This window comes from Hyperolius riggenbachi, chromosome 9 (assembly GCF_040937935.1).
Source record: "Hyperolius riggenbachi isolate aHypRig1 chromosome 9, aHypRig1.pri, whole genome shotgun sequence".
Lineage (NCBI taxonomy): Eukaryota > Metazoa > Chordata > Amphibia > Anura > Hyperoliidae > Hyperolius > Hyperolius riggenbachi.
In genome coordinates this window covers 225326060-225353067 of record NC_090654.1, presented here as the reverse complement: position 1 = coordinate 225353067, position 27008 = coordinate 225326060, and the positions used below count along the sequence as shown (strand labels likewise).

Here is a 27008-nt window from a genome sequence, read left to right as displayed (position 1 = left end):
TAAACTACTTGGCCAGGTCCCTTGACGTTTACTATAAGCAGCATCCCTGCAATAACATGTACATTTGTTTCAGAATAAAATGCACTATTAATGTATTTTTTCTTACGTTCCTGTCACTTATAGTAGGTAGTTAAAATCTGACAGATCTTACAGGTTTTAGATTAGCCCATCTCCTCATCTGGGATTCCCAGGATTTTCTTTATTTTTCAAAAGCACTTACTGAATGGCAGTTGCTTTGTCTAACTGCTAAAACAGTGTGCAAGTGTGTAGGTAAGCTAGCTAGTATCTTTGTATAGTTCCCTTACAGGAAGTGATTTTGTAAAGTATAAAGGAGATACTGAGAATCCTCCATGAGGAGATGGACTAGTACAAAACTTGTATTTTAAATCATACACATTTCCGTGATAGTGGTCCTTTAAGTGTATTTGACAATTGAATGATACCAATGAATATGATTATTTAGCAATATAAGTGTGTTTGAGAAATCATATTATCACATTTTGGAAAAACCTGGCATTATTACAAAAAGGATTGAAGACAACGAGGCAAGGGAAACCGTATTTTGGGGAAAATATATTTTCTCACAGATTGTATTTTCTAGAAACAGTATCCTTTGGCAAAACTGAAATATTTGCATACAAAACCAAAAAACAGATTTCACCAGACAGCAGGTGAAGCCAAGTAAATAGATACTGTTCATTCTATACTGTTAAATGGCCTCAATTCATTAAAGGAATACTATCGATGTATGCATTTATTTTTAAATGCTGTATGTTGTAGCACACATTAGGACAAGTACTAGGAGCAATTTGATTCCTCACACAGCTGTTCCTCTCAGCTGTAAAATCCTCCGTCAGTTTTGGCCGTCAGTGTTTGATACAAATGTATCTATATGCTGAGGGCTCCCAGAGGGCTAAGCCCATGTCTGCACAGGGGAGTTGCTATCAACTCCTCAGTTTATAGTTTAATTATCACCTTGCTGAAAGAATCTTATTGATATGGTGGTAAGGGGTTAAAGATTCTAGCAATGTGTGTTTATTATCTTTGCTTCTCTTGACTGATAAAGATACTAATAATGCTAATTGTAGACAGTGGTCTGCCCCTCTCAGCAGCTTGTAAAGTGGATGCAGCCTGGAGTGAATCACCACAAGCAGGCAGCCAGACTGAGTGTAAACACAGACTATTGTTTATAGCTAGTTATATTCCAGCAATATTCCAGCTCATTTAGTTACCTGTTACCACCTCAGATCAGCCTATTTCTCCTCATGTCTGCTGATTGCTGTGAGTGACACTGAAATATATTTGTGAGCTGTGTGACAGAGTAACCAAGCAGCTCAGGGTGACCCAAACTACTATGAGCTGTGTGAGAAATGAATTTTTAAGCAGGGATAGCAAGAGAGAGACCTGGGTGAATAAATAAAGTGCCCCTAGCACTAGTGGTAATGTGTACACTAATATACAGTATTAAAAAAAAAAGTCGTTTCAATCGATAGTACTCCTTTAAGCAGTTTAGATTAGTCTACTGATAGTTTGGTGTAAAGCAGTTGCATCAAAAGGGAATTCACTAATAACTACCAAATGGTTTATACCTGTTTTGGACCTGGTCTAAAACATTCGGTAATTACCGTATTTTTTGGAATATAAGACGCACTTTTTCTTCCCCAAAACAGGGCGGGGGGGGGGGGGGGGGATTGGGTGCGTCTTATATGCCAAATGCAGCAAAAAAAATGTTGCAGAGTGCGCAGGGAAGCGCTTACTCATCTTACCGCCATGCTCCTCTTCCTCTCGCTTCAGCCATGATCCTCTTCACCTCCTCAGGCGCAGTTCTCGGGTGCCACCTCCGCCACCAGGTCCTCCGCTCCTGTGAAGGGGAAAAAAAAAAGCATTACTGGCATTGTCTCCCTCTCCTGCCGCGATCCGCTCGGCGCTGCCACTCACAGAAAGCCGCCGCCGCCCCCTCCGCCGTTACACACCGAGTGTCCATCCTCTTGCCCTCTTACTTCCTGTTTACATCACGTGCAGCCGCTTCATGCGTAGCTCCAGCCGCGTTGCGCTCGGGCTACGCATGACGCGGCTGCACGTGATGTAAACAGGAAGTAGGAGGGCAAGAGGATGGACGCTTGGCGTGTAGTGGTGGAGGGGGCGGCTTTCCGTGAGTGGCAGCGCCGAGCGGATCGTGGCAGGAGAGAGGGACAATGCTACTAATGCTTTTCTTTTCCCCCTTCACAGGAGCGGAGGACCTGGCGGCGGAGGTGGCATCCAAGAACTGCACCTGAGGAGGTGAAGAGGATCGCGGCTGAAGCGAGGGGAAGAGGAGCATGGCGGCAGGAACAGGTGTAGTATTCATGTCATTGTAGTGCAGCTTAGTGTTAGTATAGTACAGTGTAGTGTAGTGAAGCTGTGTGTTGTGTCAGTGCATTGTAGTGTAGCATAGTGTAGTGAAGGGTATTGCAGTGGTGTGTTGTGTTAGTGTAATGTAGTGTAGCATAGTGTAGTGAAGTGTATTAATGTGTTGTAGTAGTGTAGTGTATTGTATTGCTGTGTAGCTTAGTTGTTAGGTCAGCAGGGATTAGTGTAGTGTAGATAGAGTAGCTTAGAGGCAGTTTTAGGGGGTAAAAGGTCCATAAGACACCCCTGCAGTGTAGAAGCACCTAGGTTTAGTTTATTTTTTATTCCCTTATTTTTGCCCTCTAAACCAAGGTGCGTCTTATATGCCGGAGCGTCTTATATGCCGAAAAATACGGTAAGTTGTTAACCTCCTTAGCGGTAACCCCGAGCTGAGCTCGGGGTAAGCCGCCGCGGAGGATATCTCAGCCCCTGGTGGGGCGATTTCTGTTCTGAAAAGTGCTTTCTGTTCTGAAAAGTGCTGTACGCGCAGCCAGCACTTTGCTAGCTGCGCGTCCAGCTCGATCTGCGGCGATCATCCGCAGGCAGCGGCGGAAGAGCCCCCGCCAGAGCCCTGTGCAGCCCAGACCAATCACTCCAGGGCAGCGCAAAGGGCTGGATCGGATGGGTCTGACGTCAGGACGTCGGCTAACGTCCATGACGTCATTCCGATCGTAGCCATGGCGACAGGAGAAGCCAAACAAGAGATCGTGTTCTATACGCAATCTCCTGTTTACTTTTGTTGCCGGCGGCGATCGGACTAGAGGAACACATGCGCCCTCTAGTGGTGTTTCATGTAGCTACCACTCAGGTAGCTACATGAAACAAAAAAAAATTCAAAAAAAGTGCAATGCAGCCTCCTTGGCCGGAAAAATTGAACCGCCAAGGAGGTTAAAGCAGGGGAAATGAGCAAAAGATGCAATTCACAAACGAGTAGCTATGACTGACAACCTTTTCCTCTGATGAGCTCTCCTCTGGATACAATTAAACTCCTGCATAATCAATTCAAAAGGTTCCATCCTCACATCTAAAATACCTCACCGAATTACTTTACCGACAGAAATCAGCTGGCCTAATCTGTGTCAGAAAAAGTGGGTGTGGTTACTCCTTGTTTGCCTTTGTGAATTGCATCTTTTGATCATTTTCCCTGCATTACCGAATGTTTTAGACCAGGTCTAAAAACTGGTCTAAAACATTACACCAAACCATCGGTAAACTAAAAACCATCAGTAGAATAGTCTAAACTGCTTAGTGAATTGATGCCAATGAATCTACCAAAACCCACAATGTCCCTATAAAGTTATTTCTCTCTAGTTTTCCTTTATACATTGCAAGTGCTCAATTGGCCTCTAGATGGCAGCATAACACTGGCTGAAAAGTCTGTTTGCATGTCAACCAACCACAAACCTTAAATTACTGAGAATGCATCAGAAAATGATTTGGTAATTGATCTAATCTAGTTCTTGCTTTGTGGTCGTTACACAGCAAGCAATAATTATACGCTTTTTCATCTATATATGTACATGTGGTGGTAATGCTGATTTCTCCAAGCCTGCTGTGATAACACAAATATGAGTGTTATTAAGATGACATAATAAAAACCTCACCAGCCTCGGCTAAACATTTTCTGCTATTATCTGTTAGAGATAGATTAGCTCTGTTTTCTATTACTGATATAATTATAATGATTACATGCCAAGATCCAGTACAGTTAACCCCCGCAGCAGGCAGCAGACTTGCTTCCAGGCTGTGTAGAAATGATGGATTTTGAACAAATAACAGGAGTTTCTTGTTTCCCTAGTGTACATTTTGTCCACATAATAAGAAGAATATGCAACCAAAAAATCCCTTTGTTCTTCAAAAACGCACTGTATTAGACGCATGTGCTAACTGAGGCCTATTACACAATACATGACATCGATGTCTAAAGCATCGCTGCACTCAGAGCAGAAATATCAGTACCGCGTAAATGCGTACAGGTGAAATGACCGAAAGGGATGGTCGGAAATTACGTTTTCTGATTCCATGGAAATTCCGATTTCTGCCAATACCGATTACCAATTTCCAAGGAGAAATTTTTTGTCATTTTTTTGCAGTCTCTAATCAGCCAAATACTTCCGAGTTGACTCAGAAGTATTCAACCAATCAGAGAATGCAGAATTTTACCGCGGTAATCAGAATACCATGGAAATTTCAATCACAAGACTCGGGAATACTCTCTAGTATCTGAGTCTTGTGATTGATCTAAAATCTAACGGGAAAATTCTGCATTCTCTGATTGGCTAAATGATACCAAGTTCTGTGATTGGGCTAAAATTACAGAGTTCCGGTAAATCTTTTGATCCGAAATGTGGAAATTTCGATTCTTCGGAATACGAAAGAGCATCCCTAATGGCCAGCAGGTTCTGTCTGGATCTTGGCCCAGCTGCAGTGGTCAGTATAAAGTGGGCAGCCATTACTCTAGAAGTTATAGTTTTGGATCCCCATAAAATGACATTGGGAGCCTCCTCCATAGAGGCTGAACATGGAGCGTCTGGACAATGACCATAGCCTAGAGCAGCTGCTTCCCCATAGCGGAGGCTGAACATGGAGCGTATGGACAATGACCATAGCCTAGAGCAGCTGCTTCCCCATAGCGGACGCTGAACTTGGAACGTATGGACAATGACCATAGCCTAGAGCAGCTGCTTCCCCATACTGTACACTGAACATGGAATGTATGGACAATGACCATAGCCTAAAGCAGCTGCTTCCCCGTAGTGGAGGCTGAACATGAAACGTATGGACAATAACCATAGCCTAAAGCAGCTGCTTCCCCATAGCGGAGGCTGAACATGGAATGTATGGACAATGACCATAGCCCAGAGCAGCTGCTTCCCCATAGCGGAGGCTGAACATGGAACCTATGGACAATGACCATAGCCTAGAGCAGCTGTTTCCCCATAGCGAAGGCTGAACATGGAACGTATGGACAATGACCATAGCCTAGAGCAGGTGTTTCCCCAAAGCGGAGGCTGAACATGGAATGTATGGACAATTACCATAGCCTAGAGCAGCTGTTTCCCCATAGCGGAGGCTGAACATGGAATGTATGGACAATGACCATAGCCTAAAGCAGCTGCTTCCCCGTAGTGGAGGCTGAACATGAAACATATGGACAATAACCATAGCCTAAAGCAGCTGCTTCCCCATAGCGGAGGCTGAACATGGAATGTATGGACAATGACCATAGCCCAGAGCAGCTGCTTCCCCATAGCGGAGGCTGAACATGGAACGTATGGACAATGACCATAGCCTAGAGCAGCTGCTTACCCATAGTGGACGCTGAACATGAAACGTATGGACAATGACCATAGCCTAGAGCAGCTGTTTCCCCATAGCGGAGGCTGAACATGGAACGTATGGACAATGACCATAGCCTAGAGCAGCTGCTTCCCCATAGAGGACACTGAACATGGAACGTATGGACAATGACCATAGCCTAGAGCAGCTGTTTCCCGATAGCGGAGGCTGAACATGGAATGTATGGACAATGACCATAGCCTAGAGCAGGTGTTTCCCCAAAGCGGAGGCTGAACATGGAACGTATGGACAATGACCATAGCCTAGAGCAGCTGTTTCCCCATAGCGGAGGCTGAACATGGAACGTATGGACAATAACCATAGCCTAGAGCAACTGTTTCCCCAATGAGCATGGAACAAGGGACTACTATACAGTGGTTTGCAAAAGTATTCGGCCCCCTTGAAGTTGTCCACATTTTGTCACATTACTTCCACAAACATGAATCAATGTTATTGGAATTCCACGTGAAAGACCAACACAAAGTGGTGTACATGTGAGAAGTGGAACTAAAATCATACATGATTCCAAACATTTTTTACAAATCAAATACTGCAAAGTGGGGTGTGCGTAATTATTCAGCCCCCTTTGGTCTAAGTGCAGTCAGTTGCCCAGAGACATTGCCTGATGAGTGCTAATGACTAAATAGAGTGCACCTGTGTGTAATCTAATGTCAGTACAAATATAGCTGCTCTGTGATGGCCTCAGGAGGTTGTCTAAGAGAATATTTGGAGCAACAACTCCATGAAGTCCAAAGAACACACTAGACAGGTCAGGGATAAAGTTATTGAGAAATTTAAAGCAGGCTTAGGCTACAAAAAGATTTTCAAAGCCTTGAACATCCCACGGAGAACTGTTGAAGTGATCATTCAGAAATGGAAGGAGTACGGCACAACTGTAAACCTACCAAGACAAGGCCGTCCACCTAAACTCACAGGCCGAACAAGGAGAGCGCTGATCAGAAATGCAGTCAAGAGGCCCATGGTGACTCTGGATGAGCTGCAGAGATCTACAGCTCAGGTGGGGGAATCTGTCCATAGGACAACTATTAGTCGTGCACTGCACAAAGTGGGCCTTTATAGAAGAGTAGCAAGAAGAAAGCCATTGTCAAATATGGTGGTGGCAGCATCATGCTCTGGGGGTGCTTCTCTTCAGCAGGAACAGGAAAGCTGGTCAGAGTTGATGGGAAGATGGATGGAGCCAAATACAGGGCAATCTTGGAAGAAAACCTCTTGGAGTCTGCAAAAGACTTAAGACTGGGGCGGAGGTTCACCTTCCAGCAGGACAACGACCCTAAACATAAAGCCAGGGCAACAATGGAATGGTTTAAAACTAAACATATCCATGTGTTAGAATAGCCCAGACAAAGTCCAGATCTAAATCCAATCGCGAATCTGTGGCAAGAACTGAAAACTGCTGTTCACAAACGCTGTCCATCTAATCTGACTGAGCTGGAGCTGTTTTGCAAAGAAGAATGGGCAAGGATTTCAGTCTCTAGATGTGCAAAGCTGGTAGAGACATACCCTAAAAGACTGGCAGCTGTAATTGCAGCAAAAGGTGGTTCTACAAAGTATTGACTCAGGGGGCTGAATAATTACGCACACCCCACTTTGCAGTTATTAATTTTTTTTAAATGTTTGGAATCATGTATGATTTTCGTCCCACTTCTCACGTGTACACCACTTTGTATTGGTCTTTCACGTGAAATTCCAATAAAATTGATTCATGTTTGTGACAGTAATGTGACAAAATGCAGAAAACTTCAAGGGGGCCGAGTACTTTTGCAAACCACTGTATATGGATGATTTTTTTTTTAAAAGAGGGATAAATGCATCAAAAGGGCGCCTGTAAGGGCGCCTGGGCACGGGATATAGCCGAAATTATAAGTTGTAATGCAAAACAATATTTTTCGATTATAGCTTATAAACGAAAATCTAGTGCTACATAGGTTGCATAAACGGAAACAAAACGGCAAAATACTGTCTATGTGAATTCTGAAATGAAACGTCAAATAGCGTCTATAACAAAAAACGATATTTACACTTGTATTAAGCATAGTAGAACAATGGTAGATTTTACTGCAATTATACCTAACTATACGCTCACACAGATCTCTCCCTAACCCCTAGACCCCCACCTTTGTGTAAATTTACATAATTGAATAAATTGTATATATTACAAATATTGTATTGTAACCATACCTAACCCTACTCTCACACAGAACCCTCCCTGTATCTATCCCTAACTCCTAGACCTCCCTGGTGGTGCCTAACCTTAACCTCTCCCTGGTGGTGTCTAGCCCTAAGACCTCCCTGGTGGTGCCTAACCCTAAGACCCCTCTGGTGGTGCCTAACCCTAACCACCCCCTGGTGGTACCTAACTCTAAGACCGCCCTGGTGGTGCCTAATCCTAGGACCCCCCTAGTGGTGCCTAACCCTAAGACCCCCCTGGTGGTGCCCTAAGACCCCCCTGGTGGTGCCTAACCCTAAGACCCCCCCTGGTGGTGCCTAAACCTAAGACCCCCCTGGTGGTGCTTAACCCTAACAATCCCCCCGGTGGTGCCTAACCCTAACTATCCCCACTGCACAAACACCCTTACACACATTTAAACAATAACATATTCAATCCTTAAAATACTTCACTATACATAACTTGAATATAATAATTTATATATTTGTAATAGAATAAATAGTGTTAAAATCACGTACACATTCATAATATTATAAATAGAAAAATGTATGTATGTATATATATATATATATATATATATATATATATATATATATATATATATATATATATGTATGTATGTATGTATGTATGTATGTATGTATGTATGTATGTATGTATGTATGTATGTATGTATGTATGTATGTATGTATGTATGTATATATATATATATATATATATATATATATATATATATATATATATATATATATATATTAGAATAAATAGCCTTACAATCACGTACGTATTGAAAATCTTAAAATAACGGTAATATTAAAAGCGATATATTAGTAAGTTAATAAGTTTGAAAACTATAATCGGCGCATTATAAGTGTAAAAAACAAAGTTAATACCAAAAGCAATGTATTTCTAATACAATAAGGTTGAAAAGCATTATACATATGAAAACGAATTTTAAAATGATAATATAAGTGTAAACAAAGATTTACTTGTTACAGTCCTTAAAGGGATACTATAGGGGGGTCACGGAAAAATGAGTTGAACTTACCCGGGGCTTCTAACGGTCCCCTGCAGACATTCTGTGTTGGCACAGCCACTCACCGATGCTCCGGCCCCGCCTCTGGTTCACTTCTGGAATTTCAGACTTTAAAGTCTGAAAACCACTGCGCCGGCGTTGCCGTGTCCTCGATCCCGCTGATGTCACCAAGAGCACACAGCGCAGGCCCAGTATGGTCTGTGTCTGCGCAGTACACTCCTGGTGACATCAGCAGGAGTGAGGACATGGCAACGCAGGCGCAGTGGTTTTCTGACTTTAAAGTCAGAAATTCCAGAAGTGAACTGGAGGCGGGGCTGGAGCATCGGTGAGTGGCTGAGCCAACACAGGATGTCTGCGGGGGACCATTAGAAGCCCCGGGTAAGTTCAACTCATTTTCCCCAACCCCCCTACAGTATCCCTTTAAAGCGAAATTTGAAAATGGAAAAATAAGCAAAACCACCTATAAGCAAAATTTAAAAACGGAAAAATAAGTAAAACACAAAGTGTAAACTAATTTGTAAACGATATTTGTAATAAACATTCTGTACACGAGAAAATTTGTTAACACAATCCCTGCAACCGCTATTTCTCTATTGCCCAAATTTCCTGTTGGGCGCCCAATAAACAATATTTTGCATTGCAGTCTATGGCGGCGCCCTTTTCGACCATTATCCATATGCGCCCTTTCCTACTGCTTCCATATGCCGCATAGCACATGAGGGGCTGTTGGGAAGTGGAAGGGCTATTGCCTCACATGCTGGAGAGGGATGGAGGCCACTGTCTAACCCCTCCCTCCCACCAGTAAATAAAGCAGTGTGTAAGGGCAATGGCATATTAAACATCAGGAGGGGCGAGCCCCTGCTGACACTGAATCAGCATAGGAGGTTACGGAATTAGTGAAGTCGGAACAGCTAGGCGGAAGTGGCTATAGAGCCCCTCCCCCCCCCCCTGGTCCCCTTGTTACAGCGGTAGCTCCTCCATTTGAATCCCCTGTGGCGAGGGACTTCGGGAGCTGAGCTGCTTCCCCATAGCGGAGGCTGAACATGGAACATATGGACAATGACCATAGCCTAGAGCAGCTGCTTTCCCAATGAGCATGGAACAAGGGACTACTATACAGTGGTTTGCAAAAGTATTCGGCCCCCTTGAAGTTGTCCACATTTTGTCACATTACTTCCACAAACATGAATCAATGTTATTGGAATTCAACGTGATAGACCAAGCAGCTGCTTCCCCAAAGCGGAGGCTGAACATGGAACATATGGACAAAAACCATAGCCTAGAGCAGCTGCTTCGCCATAGCGGACGCTGAACATGGAATGTATGGACAATGACCATAGCCTAGAGCAACTGCTTCCCCAAAGCGGAGGCTGAACATGGAACATATGGACAATAACCATAGCCTAGAGCAGCTGCTTTCCCATAGCGGACACTGAACATGGAATGTATGGACAATGACCATAGCTCAGAGCAGCTGTTTCCCCATAGCGGAGGCTGTACATGGAACGTATGGACAATGACCATAGCCCAGAGCAGCTGTTTCCCCATAGCGGAGGCTGAACATGGAACGTATGGACAATGACCATAGCCTAGAGCAGCTGTTTCCCCATAGCGGAGGCTGAACATGGAATGTATGGACAATGACCATAGCCCAGAGCAGCTGTTTCCCCATAGCGGACGCTGAACATGGAACGTATGGACAATGACCATAGCCTAGAGCAGCTGTTTCCCCATAGCGGAGGCTGAACATGGAACGTATGGACAATGACCATAGCCTAGAGCAGCTGTTTCCCCAATGAGCATGGAAGAAGGGACTATTATATATGGATGATTTTTTTTAAAAAGAGGGATATATGCCGCACGTGCATCAAAAAAGGGCACCTGGGCACGGGATATAGCCGAAATTATAAGTGGTAATGTAAAATAATATTTTTTCGATTATAGCTTATAAACGTAAATCTAGTGCTACATAGGTTGCATAAACGGAAATGAAACGGCAAAATACCGTCTACAACAATAAACGAATTCTGAAATGAAACGTCAAATAGCGTCTATAACAAAAACCGATATTTACACTTGTATTAAGCATAGTAGAACAATGGTAGATTAAATGACATGAATAGAATAATTTCTATTATTTGTAATAGTGTTAAAATCAAGTACACACACATATATATATATATATATATATATATATATATATATATATATATATATATATATATATATATATATATATATATATATATATATATATATATATATATATATATATATATATATATACTGTATATATATATATATATACTGTATATATATATATATATATATATACTGTATATATATATATATATATATATATATACTATATATATATACTGTATATATATATATATATATATATATATATACTATATATATATATATATATATATATATATACTGTATATATATATATATATATACTGTATATGTATATATATATATTTATACAAATCGCCTTACAATCATGTACGTATTGAAAATCTTAAAATAACGGTAATATTAAAAGCAATATATGAGTATGTTAATAAATCTGAAAACTATAATCGACGCATTAAAGGGTGTAAAAAACAAGTTAATACCAAAAGCGATGTAATAGAATAAGGTTGAAAAGCATTATACGTATGAAAACAAAATTTAAAATGATAATATAAGTGTAAACAAAGATTTACTTGTTACAATAAGTTAAATCTCCTATAAGCAAAATTTAAAAACGGAAAGATAAGTAAAACAAAGTGTAAACGAATTTGTAAAAGATATTGTAATAAACCTTATTCTGTAAATGAAAAAATTTGTTAACACAATCCCTGCAACCGCTATTTCTCTGGTGCCCAAATTACCTGTTGGGCGCCCAATAGCCGATATTTTGCATTGCAGTCTATGGTGCGGTGCCCTTTTTACCCCCTCCCTCCCAACAGTAAATAAAGCAGTGTGTAAGGTAAATGGCATATTAAACATCAGGAGGGTGGAGCCCCTGCTGACGCTGAATCAGCATAGGAGGTTACAGAATTAGTGAAGTCGGAACAGCATGAACTAGGCGGAAGTGGCTATAAAGGCTCCCCCCCCCCCCCCTTCCCGGTCCCCTTGTTACAGCGGCAGCTCCTCCATTTGAATCCCCTGTTGCGAGGGACTTCGGGAGTCCTCCCAAAGACAGTCGGCTCTATAGTGCGCACGCACCAGTGCTTGAGAGAGGGAACTCGCGCGTGCGCAGTATGGGACTTCTGAAGTCTCCCTTCGGCGTAGATGAAGGCAGTATTTGACCAAATTGGTTGAATACTGCTACGCGGAAGCCAGCGCTGGAACGGGGAACAGGTAATTATCTGGCTTGTGAACAAAAAAAAAACAAAAAAAAAAGGAAAAAAATGATTCCCATTCACTTTAATGGGCGGAGCAATAGTATGTGGTCAGTAGAAGGTGCCTGGCTCTTCTACTGACCACATATGCTATTGCTCCGTTGTTATTGCCTGATAAAGCGGGACCAAACCTGCGAAACGCGTTGCATATTTGGAGTTCATAAATAAAATATATTGACTGTCTTTACTACAGTCGTGTGTCTACTTGGAGGAGGTAAGTCCACCACTACCTCCTCTATTTACCAAGAATTTGTTTTTTTAAGCTCATTTAGCTTCCTTATATCCTTTTGGCGCCTCTGTTCTCCTGCATAAGATTATAGGGACAGTCATCCTATAAAGTAAGCATGTGGTGTTTGAAACATGGGTGCCGGCCGTGCTGTCTTTTTTAAGAATGGTTAGTGCCCTTGCTGCTGTTACTAATTTTAAGTCCTGACAATTGAGCTTGCTCTGCGTTACTACCTCTCCAGCAAGTAAAGTCATGGGATGAGCAAGAGAGACGACTATTAGGAGCTTCCTACAAAAGTCAGCAATGACAACCCCTATATTTCTGTCATCACAGGCTCAATTAACTGCTATGAAACAAACATTTAACCTTTTCCCCTAATTTCATACAAGGCATGCAGCATTTTCAGAAAACTGCATTCACAGACAGATTCCTGTCTTCTTCCTGATAGAAAAAAAACTATTATTCCCAGCAATACCAGCACTGGGCAGGACATTATTTGGGACATAAAGTTGAAGCTACAAGTCCATCTACCTTCTATTTCTGGCAATAAATCACTGGTGATATCACGACACACAGTGCGAGAATGACTGCACTGCCAGAAAATGTCCAAACTATTCAGACAAACACTTTCCCATGTCTGCTTACAGACACTTACAGGAAAACGTCTGGATCAGCAGAGCAGAATTACCACGATCACCTTGAAGGTATTTTCCTTTGCTTAGCAGGAATGACAAAGTCTATTTCACTTTACTCAATACGACACTACAGCCGCTGCAGCATAGTGAGCATACTAATGGCAAAATAATAATGCAGCATCACTTTAGCATCCTAATAGCAAACTAGTGCATAACATGATTTCAAAATAGATATGCCTTGTTGCTACAAAGTGATATTGTGCCACTGAATGAGTTCACCAGCAAACAGCCTCATTGACACCCTAGAAAAAAATAGTCTGAGGCCTCATTCACAGTGGGACGTTGCGGAGCTGCTTTATAAACCCTTATAACGCAGCTTACCACACTGCAATGATAAGCCTATGGGGCATTTACAGTGCGACGATAGGGTCGCATTGTAACAGGCACAGGCAATAACAAGTGTGCTGCAGGAAAGCTACTTGTCATTGCCTGTATGCTTTACTGTACCTACTGCGGTAACGCAGTGTTAACCTCCCTGGCGGTCAATTAGAACCGCCAGGGGGCAGCACAGCACTATTTTTTTATTTATTTTTTTAAATCGTAGCTACCCTAGCTACACCCTCTCCGATCGCCTCCGGCGATCAGCGGAAGCAGGAAATCCCGTTCAGAACAGGATTTCCTGCTGGGCTTCCCTGGTCGTCATGGCGACGGTCGTCATGGACGTCGTGACGTCATCGGGAGTCCCGATCCACCCCTCAGCGCTGCCTGGCACTGATAGGCCAGGCTGCGCAAGGGGTCTGGGGGGGGGGCGGCGCGGCATGCCAGGCAGCGGCGAATCGGCGCGGAGCGGCGGCGATCGGGAAATACACGCAGCTAGCAAAGTTCTAGCTGCGTGTACAAAGAAAAATTATGCAAATCGGCCCAGCAGGGCCTGAGAAATCCTCCTGCGCGCGTAGCCCGACCTGAGGTCGGGCTTACCGCCAGGGAGGTTAATGTGCGTTACCACCTTTTTTTGCATTGCGGTGTAATGCTGCGTTGCGACTTTAACGTTGCATTACAACACAATGTGCCACTGTAAATGAGGCCTGAGAAAATCCGCCAAAAACCTAGTAGTGCAGGGTGCACATTGCGTAGATCGCGATCTACCAGTAGATTGCGAAGGACATCTTGGTAGATCGTGCACACTTGAGTGACGCACACCCTGCATGCAGTTTCTGACTCAGGCAAGCTTAGTCTGCCCATGTTAGTGCATGTAGCGTCATGTTGTGCACGGAAGTGAGAAAAGACCGGTATTTAAAATAATGGCTCATCTCCTATTAGCTTTTTTTCCTCGTTTTCTCCAGTGAGATATTTTCAAACCTTACCAATAAAATATATTTAATGCTTTCACCATGCAAGAAAATTCTCTAAGTTTGATATTAGATTTCCATCTACATCTTAGTACTTTTTCAGTTGCTAAGTGCTGAAAAGTTATTTTTTAGAGAAGATGAAAAATGACCTCATTGGAGAAAACTCAGGAGAAAAGTTAATTGGATAAGGGCCTATAGGTCCATTCCACGCTGTCCTATGTGTACTACCCCTCATAAATGCAAATAATCTGAAAGGACATTTAATATCATACCTGGATCTTTACGTACACCTAGACATCCTTTTAACTCTGTGAGGGAGATGGATTTGTCCTTATTAAGGTCACAGTAGTCAGTGAACTTCCTGGCACATTTCTTGGGCTTGGCTTTCTTCTTCACATATCTCTTGAAGGGCTTCATCTCCTTCTTATTGATGTCCTCACTGCCGTTGCTGTCTAGCTGGTTAAAGTACCAAACAACTACCCGTTCTTCCAATGTGTGGTTGGGATCTGGTTCTGAAAATCTGCAACAAGATATTTCTGGGTGTTATGGAAAGTGAGTTTATTATAGTATTTTATATATGACTTTTCTTCTCACTGATTCACCTAAAAAAAAAATAAACAACTAAGGGCCCAAACACAATTTTCCACAGCAATGGTTTCCTAGAGGCCTGTTTCCATTAGATGCAAAATTTGTATCCAGAAAAATAAATTGGACAACAGAGTTACTATTTTTCGGGATGCCGCGTGCATTGTCGCATTCAAGTTTTTTGGCACGTTCTTGTGTGTACTAACAATGTCAATGGGACTTCCTTCCTGGATTGAAACAGAAATAAAAATACTATGCAATTTCGCATTAAAAATGCATATTTTCTCATGCGGATTTTGCATCCAAAAAATTGCATGCAATCAGCATGCTTCTACTGGAGACAGAGTACATATATTATTACTGCCCGGCCCCTTTGGCACAGGGTGAGCCAAATGACGGCTCACCCAGCTGCTGCTCATACTTCAGGTGGCGTTAATTACGATTCCCCCTCCGAGTTGTAGCAAGCAATACGGGGTTCGGTTATCAATCAATTACACTGCTGCGCGGCCATAGACATAATAACATTAATAACATTATGTGTATGGCAGCACCCAGGTCAGGGTCAATGCAGGGCGGAGCGCACATCAATATGACATGCCTTGGAAATATACCATTAGGCTAATGCTGATCATGAATAGTTTATTTAGTAATGGCACTAATTTGTAAAATTAACGGCTAAAAATAAAAAGTTAGTACAACACAGTTGAGAAGGTGCTTCTGATCATTTGTTATATTCATTTACCACCAGCATATTATTTAAGCTGACCATACACATATAGATTTCCACTCAATGGTTTGAAACGACCAATTCCTCTCTACAGAAAGGAGTCAATTCCTACCACACTGGACATCAATTTTAAATAAACTCAAGAAGTAATTGAGTAAAAATAGATTGAACTACAGCACTGCAATGCAACACCACGGGCCATTGATCTACCACCGCTCCTGCCCCGCCGTTGAGAGACCTAGAATGTAATGCCCTTGCTATGATTGAAGAAAGGATGGGGGCGGGGAGGTGCACCACTTAACCCACCCATATATTTTTGGATGCGGTCTGTGAACCGAAACATTCAGAAGTAACCCACACAGATACAGGCACCACTTAACCCACCCGTATATTTTTGGATGTGGCCTGTGAACTGAAACATTCAGAAGTAACCCACACAGATACAGGGAGAACATGCAAACACGGATGGTACCATGGTGAAATTCAAACCCCCTGGAGATCCAAGACTCTTAACCATTTAGCCACCATGCTAATTGAATTGCAGTGTGGGAACAGATTTCTCCTGGGCAGTGATGACGTTATAAGGAAAACAAGTAGCTAAATAAAGTAGCAACGGTTTAAACTTCAGCACATTTCCTAGCATATAGAGGCATGGAGACAACCATCCCAAGGCCCCAGAGATGTCTCAGCCACTAAGCTAAACTTGCATTGCTCTGCAGGAGCTCATATTTTCCTGCTAAGCAAAGAAGTGGCTAAAACAAGGATTCAAAATCAAGCACATTTTCTAGCTGTAAGAATCATGGAGACAACCAATAAATGTATGTTTCTGAAATGAGATGACTGTGTGGGATTCTGTTACAGACTAATCTGAAAGGATACCGTTTGTTTAGATACAGAGTGCTTAGCCAATTTCTTTAATGTTTTGATACAGGCAATACAGGTTTTCACAACAAGATACAGTCTTTGCGGTTTCAGCCCGAGGGGATAGCTATAGACACGTTTACAGTGTTCTGCCCCTCGGTTTCCCTTAAAAACCATAAAAGTCAAATTCTTGGGAGTCCTACATGTTAACTCTCTTCATAAACGCAACCACAAAACACTTCTTTAAAGGCTTTCCTAGAGCTCCATGCCACACAGGCCGCGTGACTCAGATATCGGGAGTTCAGTCTAATAAGGCCTTGGGTTGACTTGCTAATAGAGGTGAGGGTGGCTGCTGCTTTGCGCTTATTCTTATGATGAGATGTTGGTGTTTTATGCTGCCCAGCTTGCGTTTAATGACTAACCTGCCGCCTGCTGCTGGGGCAGCGGAGTTGATGGCTTGCACCATGTCTGTAGTGAGAGCATCCAGTAGACTGGTGATAAACTCCAGCTTCTTTGCTTCTGGACAGCCTAGGAAATAAAAAGAAGAGCTCATTGCAATGAGTGAAAACACTACGATTTAATGATTTAACATGATCATGTATGGTCAAATGAAGCCGCCTCATGTAACTATTGTAATATGTCTGATAAGTAAAATAGCAAAAGAGTTAACCCCTTCTGTGCTAGTGGGGGTCTGAAGTGGTCGCCACATCAAATAGCAAAATATTAACCCCTTCTGTGCTAGGGTCGTCCGATGTGTTCCCCAAACGACATAGCAAAAGATTAACCCCTTCTGTGTTAGGGTAGTCTGACGTGTTCACCAAACGAAATGGCAAAAGATTAACCCCTTCTGTGCTAGGGGGTCTGATGTGTTCATCAAACAAAATAGCAAAAGATTAACCCCTTCTGTGCTAGTGGGGGTCTGACGTGTTCACCAAACAAAATGGCAAAAGATTAACCCCTTCTGTGCTAGGGGAGTCTGACGTGTTCACCAAACAAAATAGCAAAAGATTAACCCCTTCTGTGCTAGGGGGGGTCTAATGTGTTCATCAAACCAATTGGCAAATGATTAACCCACTTCTGTGGTAGTCTGATGTGTTCATCAAACGACATAGCAAAAGATTAACCCCATGGGCTTGATTCACTATGACAAATAGCATGCCTTATCCGAGTCAACACTCCTTATCAGAGGTAACAAGACTTATCAAAGTTAACACACCTTATCAGAGTAGCATAGCGAGCGCTACAAAATTATGCCTGCTAATTGGCAATGACGAGAGCTGCCCTGAGCTCCTGAGGGTTTGTAGCGCTTGCTATGCTACTTTGGTAAGGCGTGTTAACTTTGATAAGGCATGTTATCTCTGATAAGGCGTGTTAACACGGATAAGGCATGCGATTTGTCTTCATGAATCAAACTGCTTCTGTGCTAGGGGGGGGGTCTGATGTGTTCACCAAACGAAATGGCAAAAGATTAACCCCTTCTGTGCTAGTGGGGGTCTGATGTGTTCATCAAACCAAATAGCAAAAGATTAACCCCTTCTGTGCTAGGGGGGTCTGACGTGTTCATCAATCCAAATAGCAAAAGATTAACTCCTTCTGTGCTAGTGGGGGTCTGACGTGTTCACCAAACCAAATAGCAAAAGATTAACCCCTTCTGTGCTAGTGGGGGTCTGACGTGTTCACCAAACAAAATGGCAAAAGATTAACCCCTTCTGTGCTGGGGGGGTCTGACGTATTCACCAAACAACATGGCAAAAGATTAACCCCTTCTGTGCTAGGTGGGTCTGATGTGTTCATCAAACCAAATAGCAAAAGATTAACCCCTCCTGTGCTAGTGGGGGTCTGACGTGTTCACCAAACAACATGGCAAAAGATTAACCCCTTCTGTGCTGGGGGGGCGGGGGGTCTGATGTGTTCATCAAACCAAATGGCAAATGATTAACCCACTTCTGTGCTAGGGGGTCTGATGTGTTCATCAAACGACATAGCAAAAGATTAACCCCATGGGCTTGATTCACTATGACAAATAGCATGCCTTATCCGAGTCAACACTCCTTATCAGCGGTAACACGACTTATCAAAGTTAACACACCTTATCAGAGTAGCATAGCATTTTTTTTACAATAAATAACGTAAACTTCCTATTGGTGCCGTTGTCTGAAAATCTGCATGAGAGCTTTTGGAGAGCATACAAAAACTCAGCTTCAATTTGGAGTCTGGTGCGAATGGAACTTCCTGACTGACTTGGAGATGACAATCCTGACATCCTACACCTTATCATAGTGGTTTGTGCTGATCCACTGAGCTGTCCATACTGACATTGTCCACACTGATATAAGGTGAGTGTCTCTATGTATGGGGAATGCATATGCCCCCAATGAAGAGATGTTCTTATATTTTTTTTTTAACCCAGTGACATGACAAAAACAGAGTAAATCAGCTCAGAAAAGGGAAAATTTACACTTGACATCCAACAAATAAAGCTGCCTATACACTAGTAGATTTGTGTTAGGTCAGTTAACCACCTTAGCGGTATGGACAAGCTCAGCTCGTCCATTACCGCCAGAGGGTGTCGCTCAGGCCCTGCTTGGCCGATTTGGATCAAATAAAAAGCAGCACACGCAGCCGGCACTTTGCCAGCCGCGTGTGCTGCCTGATCGCTACCGCTCTGCGGCGATCCGCCGCGAGCAGCGGCGAAAGAGGGTCCCCCCAGCCGCCTGAGCCCTGCACAAAAAGTTTCGGCCAGCGCTAAGGGCTGGATCGGAGGCGGCTGACGTCTGGACGTCGGCTGACGTCCATGACGTCACTCCGCTCGTCGCCATGGCGGCGAAGTAAGCAAAACACGGAAGGCCGCTCATTGCGGCCTTCCGTGTTACTTCTGGCCGCCGGAGGCGATTAGAAGAACGCCTCCGGAGCGCTCTCTAGTGGGCTTTCATGCAGACAACTTTCAGTTAGCTGCATGAAATAGTTTTTTTTAAATTTAAAAAAAAACCTTCCGCAGCCGCCCTGGTGATCTTAATAGAACGCCAGGGTGGTTAAAGAGACACTGAAGCGGAAAAAAAATTATGATATAATGATTTGTATGTGTAGTACAGCTAAGAAATGAAACATTAGGAGCAGAGACATGAGTCTAATATTGTTTCCAGTACAGGAAGAGTTAAGAAACTCCAGTTGTTATCTATGCAAAAGAGCCATTGAGCTCCATGACTTTCAAAGTTGCAGAGAGCTCTGTCTTCTGAAGCTTGTTATGTCAACTGTCAGTCACTGTATTTTCTATTTCTCTCCAGAGGGACAGGTCAATAGTTCACTGGGCTGCTCTATAAAATCATTTAGAATGCTGAGTAGTGTGTAGACTGCAAATATTAGAGAATTACACAATGTTATAAAAAAAACACTATATAACTGAAAATAAAAATATGAGAATATTTTCTTTGCTACTAATTTTCTAGTAATTATCCGTACTAGACAACCAATTCATTATGTCATTTTTTTTCTCGCTTCAGTGTCCCAGCTTAGCGGTATGGAAGAGCTCAGCTCATCCATGCCCGCCGCGCTGGATTTCTCAGGCTCTGGTGGGCCGATTTTCAAAAAAAAATTTCCAAACACGCAGCTAGCACTTTGCTAGCTGCGTGTTTGTACCAATCGCTGCTGCACGCCGCCGATGCGTCGCTACCCGCCGCGTAACATGGCCCGCCCCTCCCCCCCCCCGAGACCCCGTGCGCAGCCTGGCCAATCAGTGGCAGGCATCGCTAAGGGGTCCCGATCCGGGACTCCCTCCGACGCCATGACGTGGATGACATCATCCCGAACGTCGCCATGGCTTAACGGGATTTCCTGTTTGCTCTGATCGGAAGGGGTGGGGGGATGCCACTGCACAGCGGCTATCATGTAGCTAGCGCTAGGCTAGCTACATGATTTAAAAAAAAACATTTTTTAAAAAATAGTGCTGCGCAGCCACCCTGGCGCATTTAATAGAATGCCAGGGTGGTTAAAAAGGATTAATATTTTCCAGATATTGATGGTTTATGCTACCACTATGCACCATTCTGCACAATGAGAGATCAGAGAAGTTGTGTCCTGTGCCATACACTACAAAGCTATGCAGAGCCTCGGTAGCATGCCACTGCTTCTGCCTGCAGCCCCTGCGCACTCATGGAAGCTGCCAATGGGATAGATTGTGGAAAGAATCAGCATTACCAATCTATAAATACAATCAGTATTTTAACTGCGATGTCAATAGAAAATGCAGTAGTTTCAATAGATTTTCATTAGATTTGATGCTTAACTACTTCAGCCTTCAGAGTTGTTGTCCCCTTATGCATCAGAGTAATTCTCACATTTTAGTGCTTCTCCCAATTATTCACCGATAACTTTATCACTACTTATCACACTGATCTATATCCTGACTTTTTCACCACACACTAGGCATTTTGGTCGTGATTTTTTTTTTAGTTATTATATTATTCTCTATGCATTTTAATGGGGAAAAAAGCGAATCCCCCCTTCATGCCCCCCCCCACACACACACTATTTCTCTATTTTAATAATTTTAATGAGCAATGCTACAATAGATAAAAACCCACACATTTTATTTGCCCATGTATCCTGGTTATTCCAGCAATTAAATAATGTCCCTAGTTCAATGTATTGGGATAATATATTTTTTGAAAATAAAGGTTTTTTTTTTTGTTATAGTGTTTTTTGTTTTCTTATTGTACCCTAGCAATAATTGCAAGCCCTTATTTGCAGACATAACAGTAATATACTGGTTCATGGCATCCATGTTTATGAAGCTGAGTCCCTAATGTAACAATTTATGTATTCTAATTTAAATTGTGTCACTTTGTTTTCTTTTTACAAGCTTTTTGATTTGGTTCAGAACATATGAAAATAAAAATGTTACTGCTTTTGATTCAGTTTGTCCCTAAAAAGAATTTACAAGACATAGGCCTCAACCCTAAAACACCCAAAATTGATTCTGCAACTTATCATGGTTAAAATAATACCAAATATCTCTCATTTGATAGCTAGTTGGGCATCTAGCAGGTCATTAACTCTAGGGATGATCAATGAGATGCAAATATTTCTGAGTTTATGCAAATGTATGTATATTTTTATGCAAATATATGCAGCTTGAAAATAGACCAATTAACATAAACCTGGGTGGAACTTGATTGATCATTTTTAAAGCTGCATATATTTACATAAAAATTTACACAAATGTGCATGAACTCGGAAATATTTGCATCCAATTGATCATCCCTAATTAACTCCAAAGTGTGCATGTAGCTTTGCACAGGACAGATTTTTCCACAAAGTATTTTTGAGCCATGCTTTCATATCCATATCCCCAGGATCAGAAAAAGGCCACAAATGTCGCCATTATGGAAAGTTAACAAGCAGCGCAATTCAAAAGTGGGTGTTTTTTTTATAAACTACTGACTTTCCTAAGTTTGATAAACATTTTGAAAATATTTTTTTGGGGGATGGAAGGAGTTTGTCCCTACCTAAGTTTTATTTGACAAGGGTGCAAGCTATGAGGCACATCAAAATGTACTCTACAACTCATTAGGATTACAATGTGGTCATGTATATAATAACATTTGATAACAAACTCGATGCACAACAGTCCATTATTCTCAAGATGCACCAATGGCCTTTTCGAAGGCCATTTTTTTCTGCACTTATTATTACAGCTCCATTCTTTGTTGGCATAACCCCAGAAGAGTCAGAGCACTTTAGAAAAAGCCTCAAATGTCACCACTATGCTAACAACCAGAGTTATTCAAAAGTGGGTGTTTTGTAATCCACCGACTTTGGTCATAAATATTGGGTTCAGGGTCGCCCACAATGCAAAATACAGCTATATTAGCGGTCGCAACTTGCTGATAATTCTATGGGGGCCTATGGCGGTGTCCAAATATCCTGCTTCCCCAGTTTTCATATTAAAGCCACCAAACTTCAATGAGGTCTCAGGGACAGAAAGTAAAGTAAAATCTCCCACTCTAGAGAGATTACAGGGATGGAAGTAAGAGAAAAGCAGCAGTGAAGCTAGGGCAGATTTCGCACAGTAGTGCTTCCTTTCTCCTCTGAAGCTAACCTAAGCTCAGCAGGAAGATGTCTAATGGACAGTGTACTAATGATCACCGCCATGCAAAGCACACACAGCAAAGCACATTACCACTATAATGTAGCAGATAGTACAGTAGCAGATAAAGACCTTGGGCAGCTCTCTGTAATAGAGGTGCCATTGCAGTCACCTCCTCTGCAATCCTTTCTCCTGCATTACAACATAGAGGTCCTGTAACTATTTTTGCTTTAAAGGCCTTAAAGAAATAGTTATGCTCCTCCTGCAGTCAAACATGGATAATACAAGAATGGTTTAAATATTACACTGTGGCACCAGATCATGCAACAAATGTCAGGCTGGGAAACACATTCAGCACAGGCTGAGGGCTCTTTCACACTAGGAGCTGCTCCGTGCGTTTTGACGGATCGCGTCTAGGATGTGGTAAGTGGGGTAACATGAAAGTCTGTCAACTTTCATTTTATCTCTCACATTAGACAAACTGTTCCAGAACGTTGCGTTGTAGGGCTTCTGGGAGCTTTGAATTGTCCAGTCACAGCGTTTCCTCGCTAGGTAAATTAGAACTAGCATTGCAGATCAGCGTCGAACCACAACTTCCCAACGTCATGATATTATGACATAAGTCAGTATGCGTGCACGAAATCGGGTTCGTGCATGCGTTATGTAATGTGAAAGAGGCCTGAGGGTTTCCTTCATATCAGCTGCCATGGCCGGATTTATACATTTTGTGCCCCTAGACCAAGTATGTTGTGGCTCCCCTTTTATGTGCAGCTGTGCCCACTCCCCCCTATTCCATTTCCATGTGTATCATCTATGTACTGTAGCCTCTCTCTTTCATTAACAGCTCCGTTGGGCATCAGTTTCCCTCTTTCAGGTGTTGCTCCACATTTTCAGCCTCCTTTTTCATATCTAGCAGCCCCTCTTACATGTTCAGGTGCCCCCTTGGGCAGCAGCCGCTCAAGGCCCAGGCTTTTGTGGCCTTTCCAGAAATCCAGCCCTGCCGGCTGCACTACTCCAACACAATACATGACAGTGACCAGAGCCCATGTGTATCTTTATATGTTTTCTGATTCACCTGGTTTATCCAATAATAATCACTGTAATGTTCTTCACAACTTTCTCTCTGGATCTATTGTTTATTTGTCTAGAAGTTAAGGCCCGCTCATTTGGCTCTCATTATATTTGTGTAGCTGGCCACAGTGAACAAGGTAACAGCAAATGTATCCCTGAGCCCCTCTCAGTTCTATTCTTCTCGCAACATCAACAGTCTTCTAATCCATGTAAGAAGGTCAGATTCTCATACAATGAGCTGAGATTGAGAACAGAGCAAAAGGAAACACAGATGCTTTTAATTTCAGCTGTCCATGTAACTTATGGACCAAGCACTGTTTTTGTTAAAAGAATTTCTTAGCTTGTGCTACTTTACATCAGGCTGCTGGCGGACATGAGAAGTCCCTGTTAACCCCTCCAGTGCTGCTCAAGAAGGTTCATTTGCAAAAGAACAAATTAGGGTGACACTGCATTATTGGCATAATGGGGTTGTTTGTTTTTTTCAGCATTATTGTGTATGCCATCTACACCAAACAACTTGTCAGAATAACAATGGCTGACTAAGGGCATTAGACTGATAGCTTAAGGATTCTGGAGTTTGCAGATCAGAGGCATTGCTTATTCCTAAAACATCGAGGTACCTTGTTATTGTTCTATGTGCAAAAACACTAAGGAACATTACTGCCTGGCTAAAGGCTGGCACAGACTTCACTATTGCTGCGCAAATAAACATCTCAACACACCAAGATATGAACAAGCAGCATAGCTTTGCCAAGGATTCCTGTTCAGCTCCATGGATTGGAGGGGTGGGAGAGAGGCAGCAAAATCCTCTGAGTGGAGGAGTACTGCAAAGCAGATTAGTTAGGCCTACAGTTAGGCGTTCAGCTATTAAATAGCCAAACTCTGGCTATTGGTGGAGACATCGGTGGGGGTCATTTAGCGGGGCTCAGAGTTTGGCTATTATGTAGCTGAACTCTGGATACTGGTGGAGATAGCAGCAGCAGGGCCTGGATAGTGGCTGGGTCAGTAAGCGGAACACAGAGTTTGGCTATCCTGTAGCCGAATTCTGGATACTGGTGGAGATAGCAGCAGCAAGTCCCGGATGGTGATGGGGTCAGTAAGCAGCACAGAGTTTGGCTATCCTGTAGCCGAATTCTGGATACTGGTGGAGATAGCAGCAGCAGCAGGGCCCGAATGGTTATGGGGTCAGTAAGCGGCGCCCTAGGCTCTGCTGTAGCCAAACTGCGTATATCAGCAATAGAGGTTAGTGAGCAATGCAAGGCGTTCGGCTATCATGTAGCCAAACTCCAGATACCAATGGAGGTTGTGGTGGGGGTAAGCAGTGCTCATTATCGGTTAGTGTTAGGCATAAGTGTGTGTGTGGGGGGGGTAGTGTTAAGGGTAAGCAGGGGAGAGGTTAGTGTTAGGTGTAGGGGTTAGCTGTAGGTAGGAGAGAGGTTAGGTGTGGGTGGGGTTAGTGTTAGGCATAAGGGGGGAGTTTGTGTTAGGTGTAGGTGTGGGGGGTTAGTGTTAGGCATAGTGGGGGAGAGGTTCGTACTATATGTAGGTGGGGGGTTAGTGTTAGGCGTAGGTAGAGGGGAGGTTAGTGTAGGTGGGGGGGTAATGCTAAGCATATGTGGGGCAGGCTACTGTGAGGTATGGGTTAGGCAATAGTAGAATAATCGGTAACATAACCAATATTCTTACTAACGGCTTGATCCAGTACCAAAATTACCAGGTACCTCGTTTAAATGTATATGGAATACTACAAAGATTAGTCAGCAGAATTTAACCTATTGAATCAGTATTCCCACGGGAAGAGTTGTCCAAGGAAGACTACAGCACTGTCACTATTTAAGTACAAAAGGATTTCTGCTTTAGCAGACAGCGTGACCATCCCCTAATGTCTGTACATTGACTATGATTATTCCCAAAAAATAATGTTGTGTGCATTGCAGAAAATCATGACAGATGATCACTGCCAGAATACAGTATTTAGTCCTATTTTTTATATTTCAAATTGTTACACTTTAGGACTCGAGCGTACAGACTGTTACCAGGTTGTATAAGTCAAAGAATTACATCAAATCAGTGCTATGTAAACTTCTTTTTATGATTCTCCCCTCTCTGACTAAACTTACTTCAGTGGTCTGGAGCAGCTGACCTCCAGGGAATGCAGGTCAGTGTATGAGCTGTGATTGGCTTAGGTTCATCTCTCACTGCAAATATGCTGCCAGACCAGCAATCTCGGGACCAGCCAGTCATGCACAGCTAGACAATGTAACTTGCAGAGAATCAGTTTATGTACAGTGTTAGCAACCTAACAATGCCCCAAAACCCCCACAACAAAAGACAGTTCACTGTGACAATGTATCCATTTCCTCAGTGGCTAAAGCAAAACAAACACAATTCAGACTAGTCTTCCAGATAGTGACACTAAAGTGGGATTAAACTCCCTAAACTAAAATGTAACCAACTACTTTTAAGTACATAAAAGAACATTTTAAAGCCCCCCTGTGTAAAAACGTTTACTTTCAATGCAGAGAGCAGTTGCTAATTGGCAAATATAATTGCCAGCTAGAAACTCTCTGCTTGGTCTCTTCACTTTGCACCCCTTCCCTCCCTGGGGGTACAGGGTGAAGACACCAGGCAGAGGGCTTATCCTGGTCAGCAATAATTACATTTGCTGATTAGCAGAGCAGTACACACTTTCACTGCTCTTTTCACTGAAAGTAAATGTATTTGCACACAGGGAATGCTTTAAAATGCTCTTTTAAGTACCTAAGAGAAGGTACTTACATTTTAGTTTAGGGAATTTAATCCCAGTTTAAATCGTATTACGGTACATAAATTGGAAGTGGTAGGACACATATGATTTCTAAGGCGACTCTACTGAATGTAAACTAATAACTCTGTACTGGAATGGTTGGATAGTGTACTGGTGTACTTTGACACGGGGGACCTGGGTTTGAATCTCGGCTCTTCCTGTTCTGTAAGCCTTCACCTATTCAGTGAGGAGACCTTGGGCAAGACTTCCTAACACTGCTACTGCCTATAGACTCCATAATACTGCTACTGCCTATAGAGTGTGCCCTAGTGGCTGCAGCTCTGGTGCTTTGAGTCTGTTCTGTGTCTTGTCTCTGA

General features: G+C 42.7%; 2 protein-coding genes across 17 annotated transcripts in view; one reads left to right on the top strand and one right to left on the bottom strand.

Annotated features, from left to right (window-relative positions):
• Nucleotides 1-27008, bottom strand: part of SMOC1 (SPARC related modular calcium binding 1) — a 418437-nt gene that overhangs the window by 11632 nt on the left and 379797 nt on the right. For all 12 annotated transcript variants that reach the window (XM_068254051.1, XM_068254050.1, XM_068254055.1 and 9 more), the window contains 2 exons: nucleotides 17152-17257; nucleotides 14829-15076 (listed from right to left, as the gene is read on the bottom strand). In XM_068254051.1, coding sequence (XP_068110152.1) covers nucleotides 14829-15076; nucleotides 17152-17257 — 354 coding nt within the window. The remainder of the gene's footprint in view (nucleotides 1-14828; nucleotides 15077-17151; nucleotides 17258-27008) is intronic.
• Nucleotides 1-27008, top strand: part of LOC137532982 (son of sevenless homolog 2-like) — a 199955-nt gene that overhangs the window by 59968 nt on the left and 112979 nt on the right. The gene's annotated exons all lie outside the window — the stretch shown is intronic.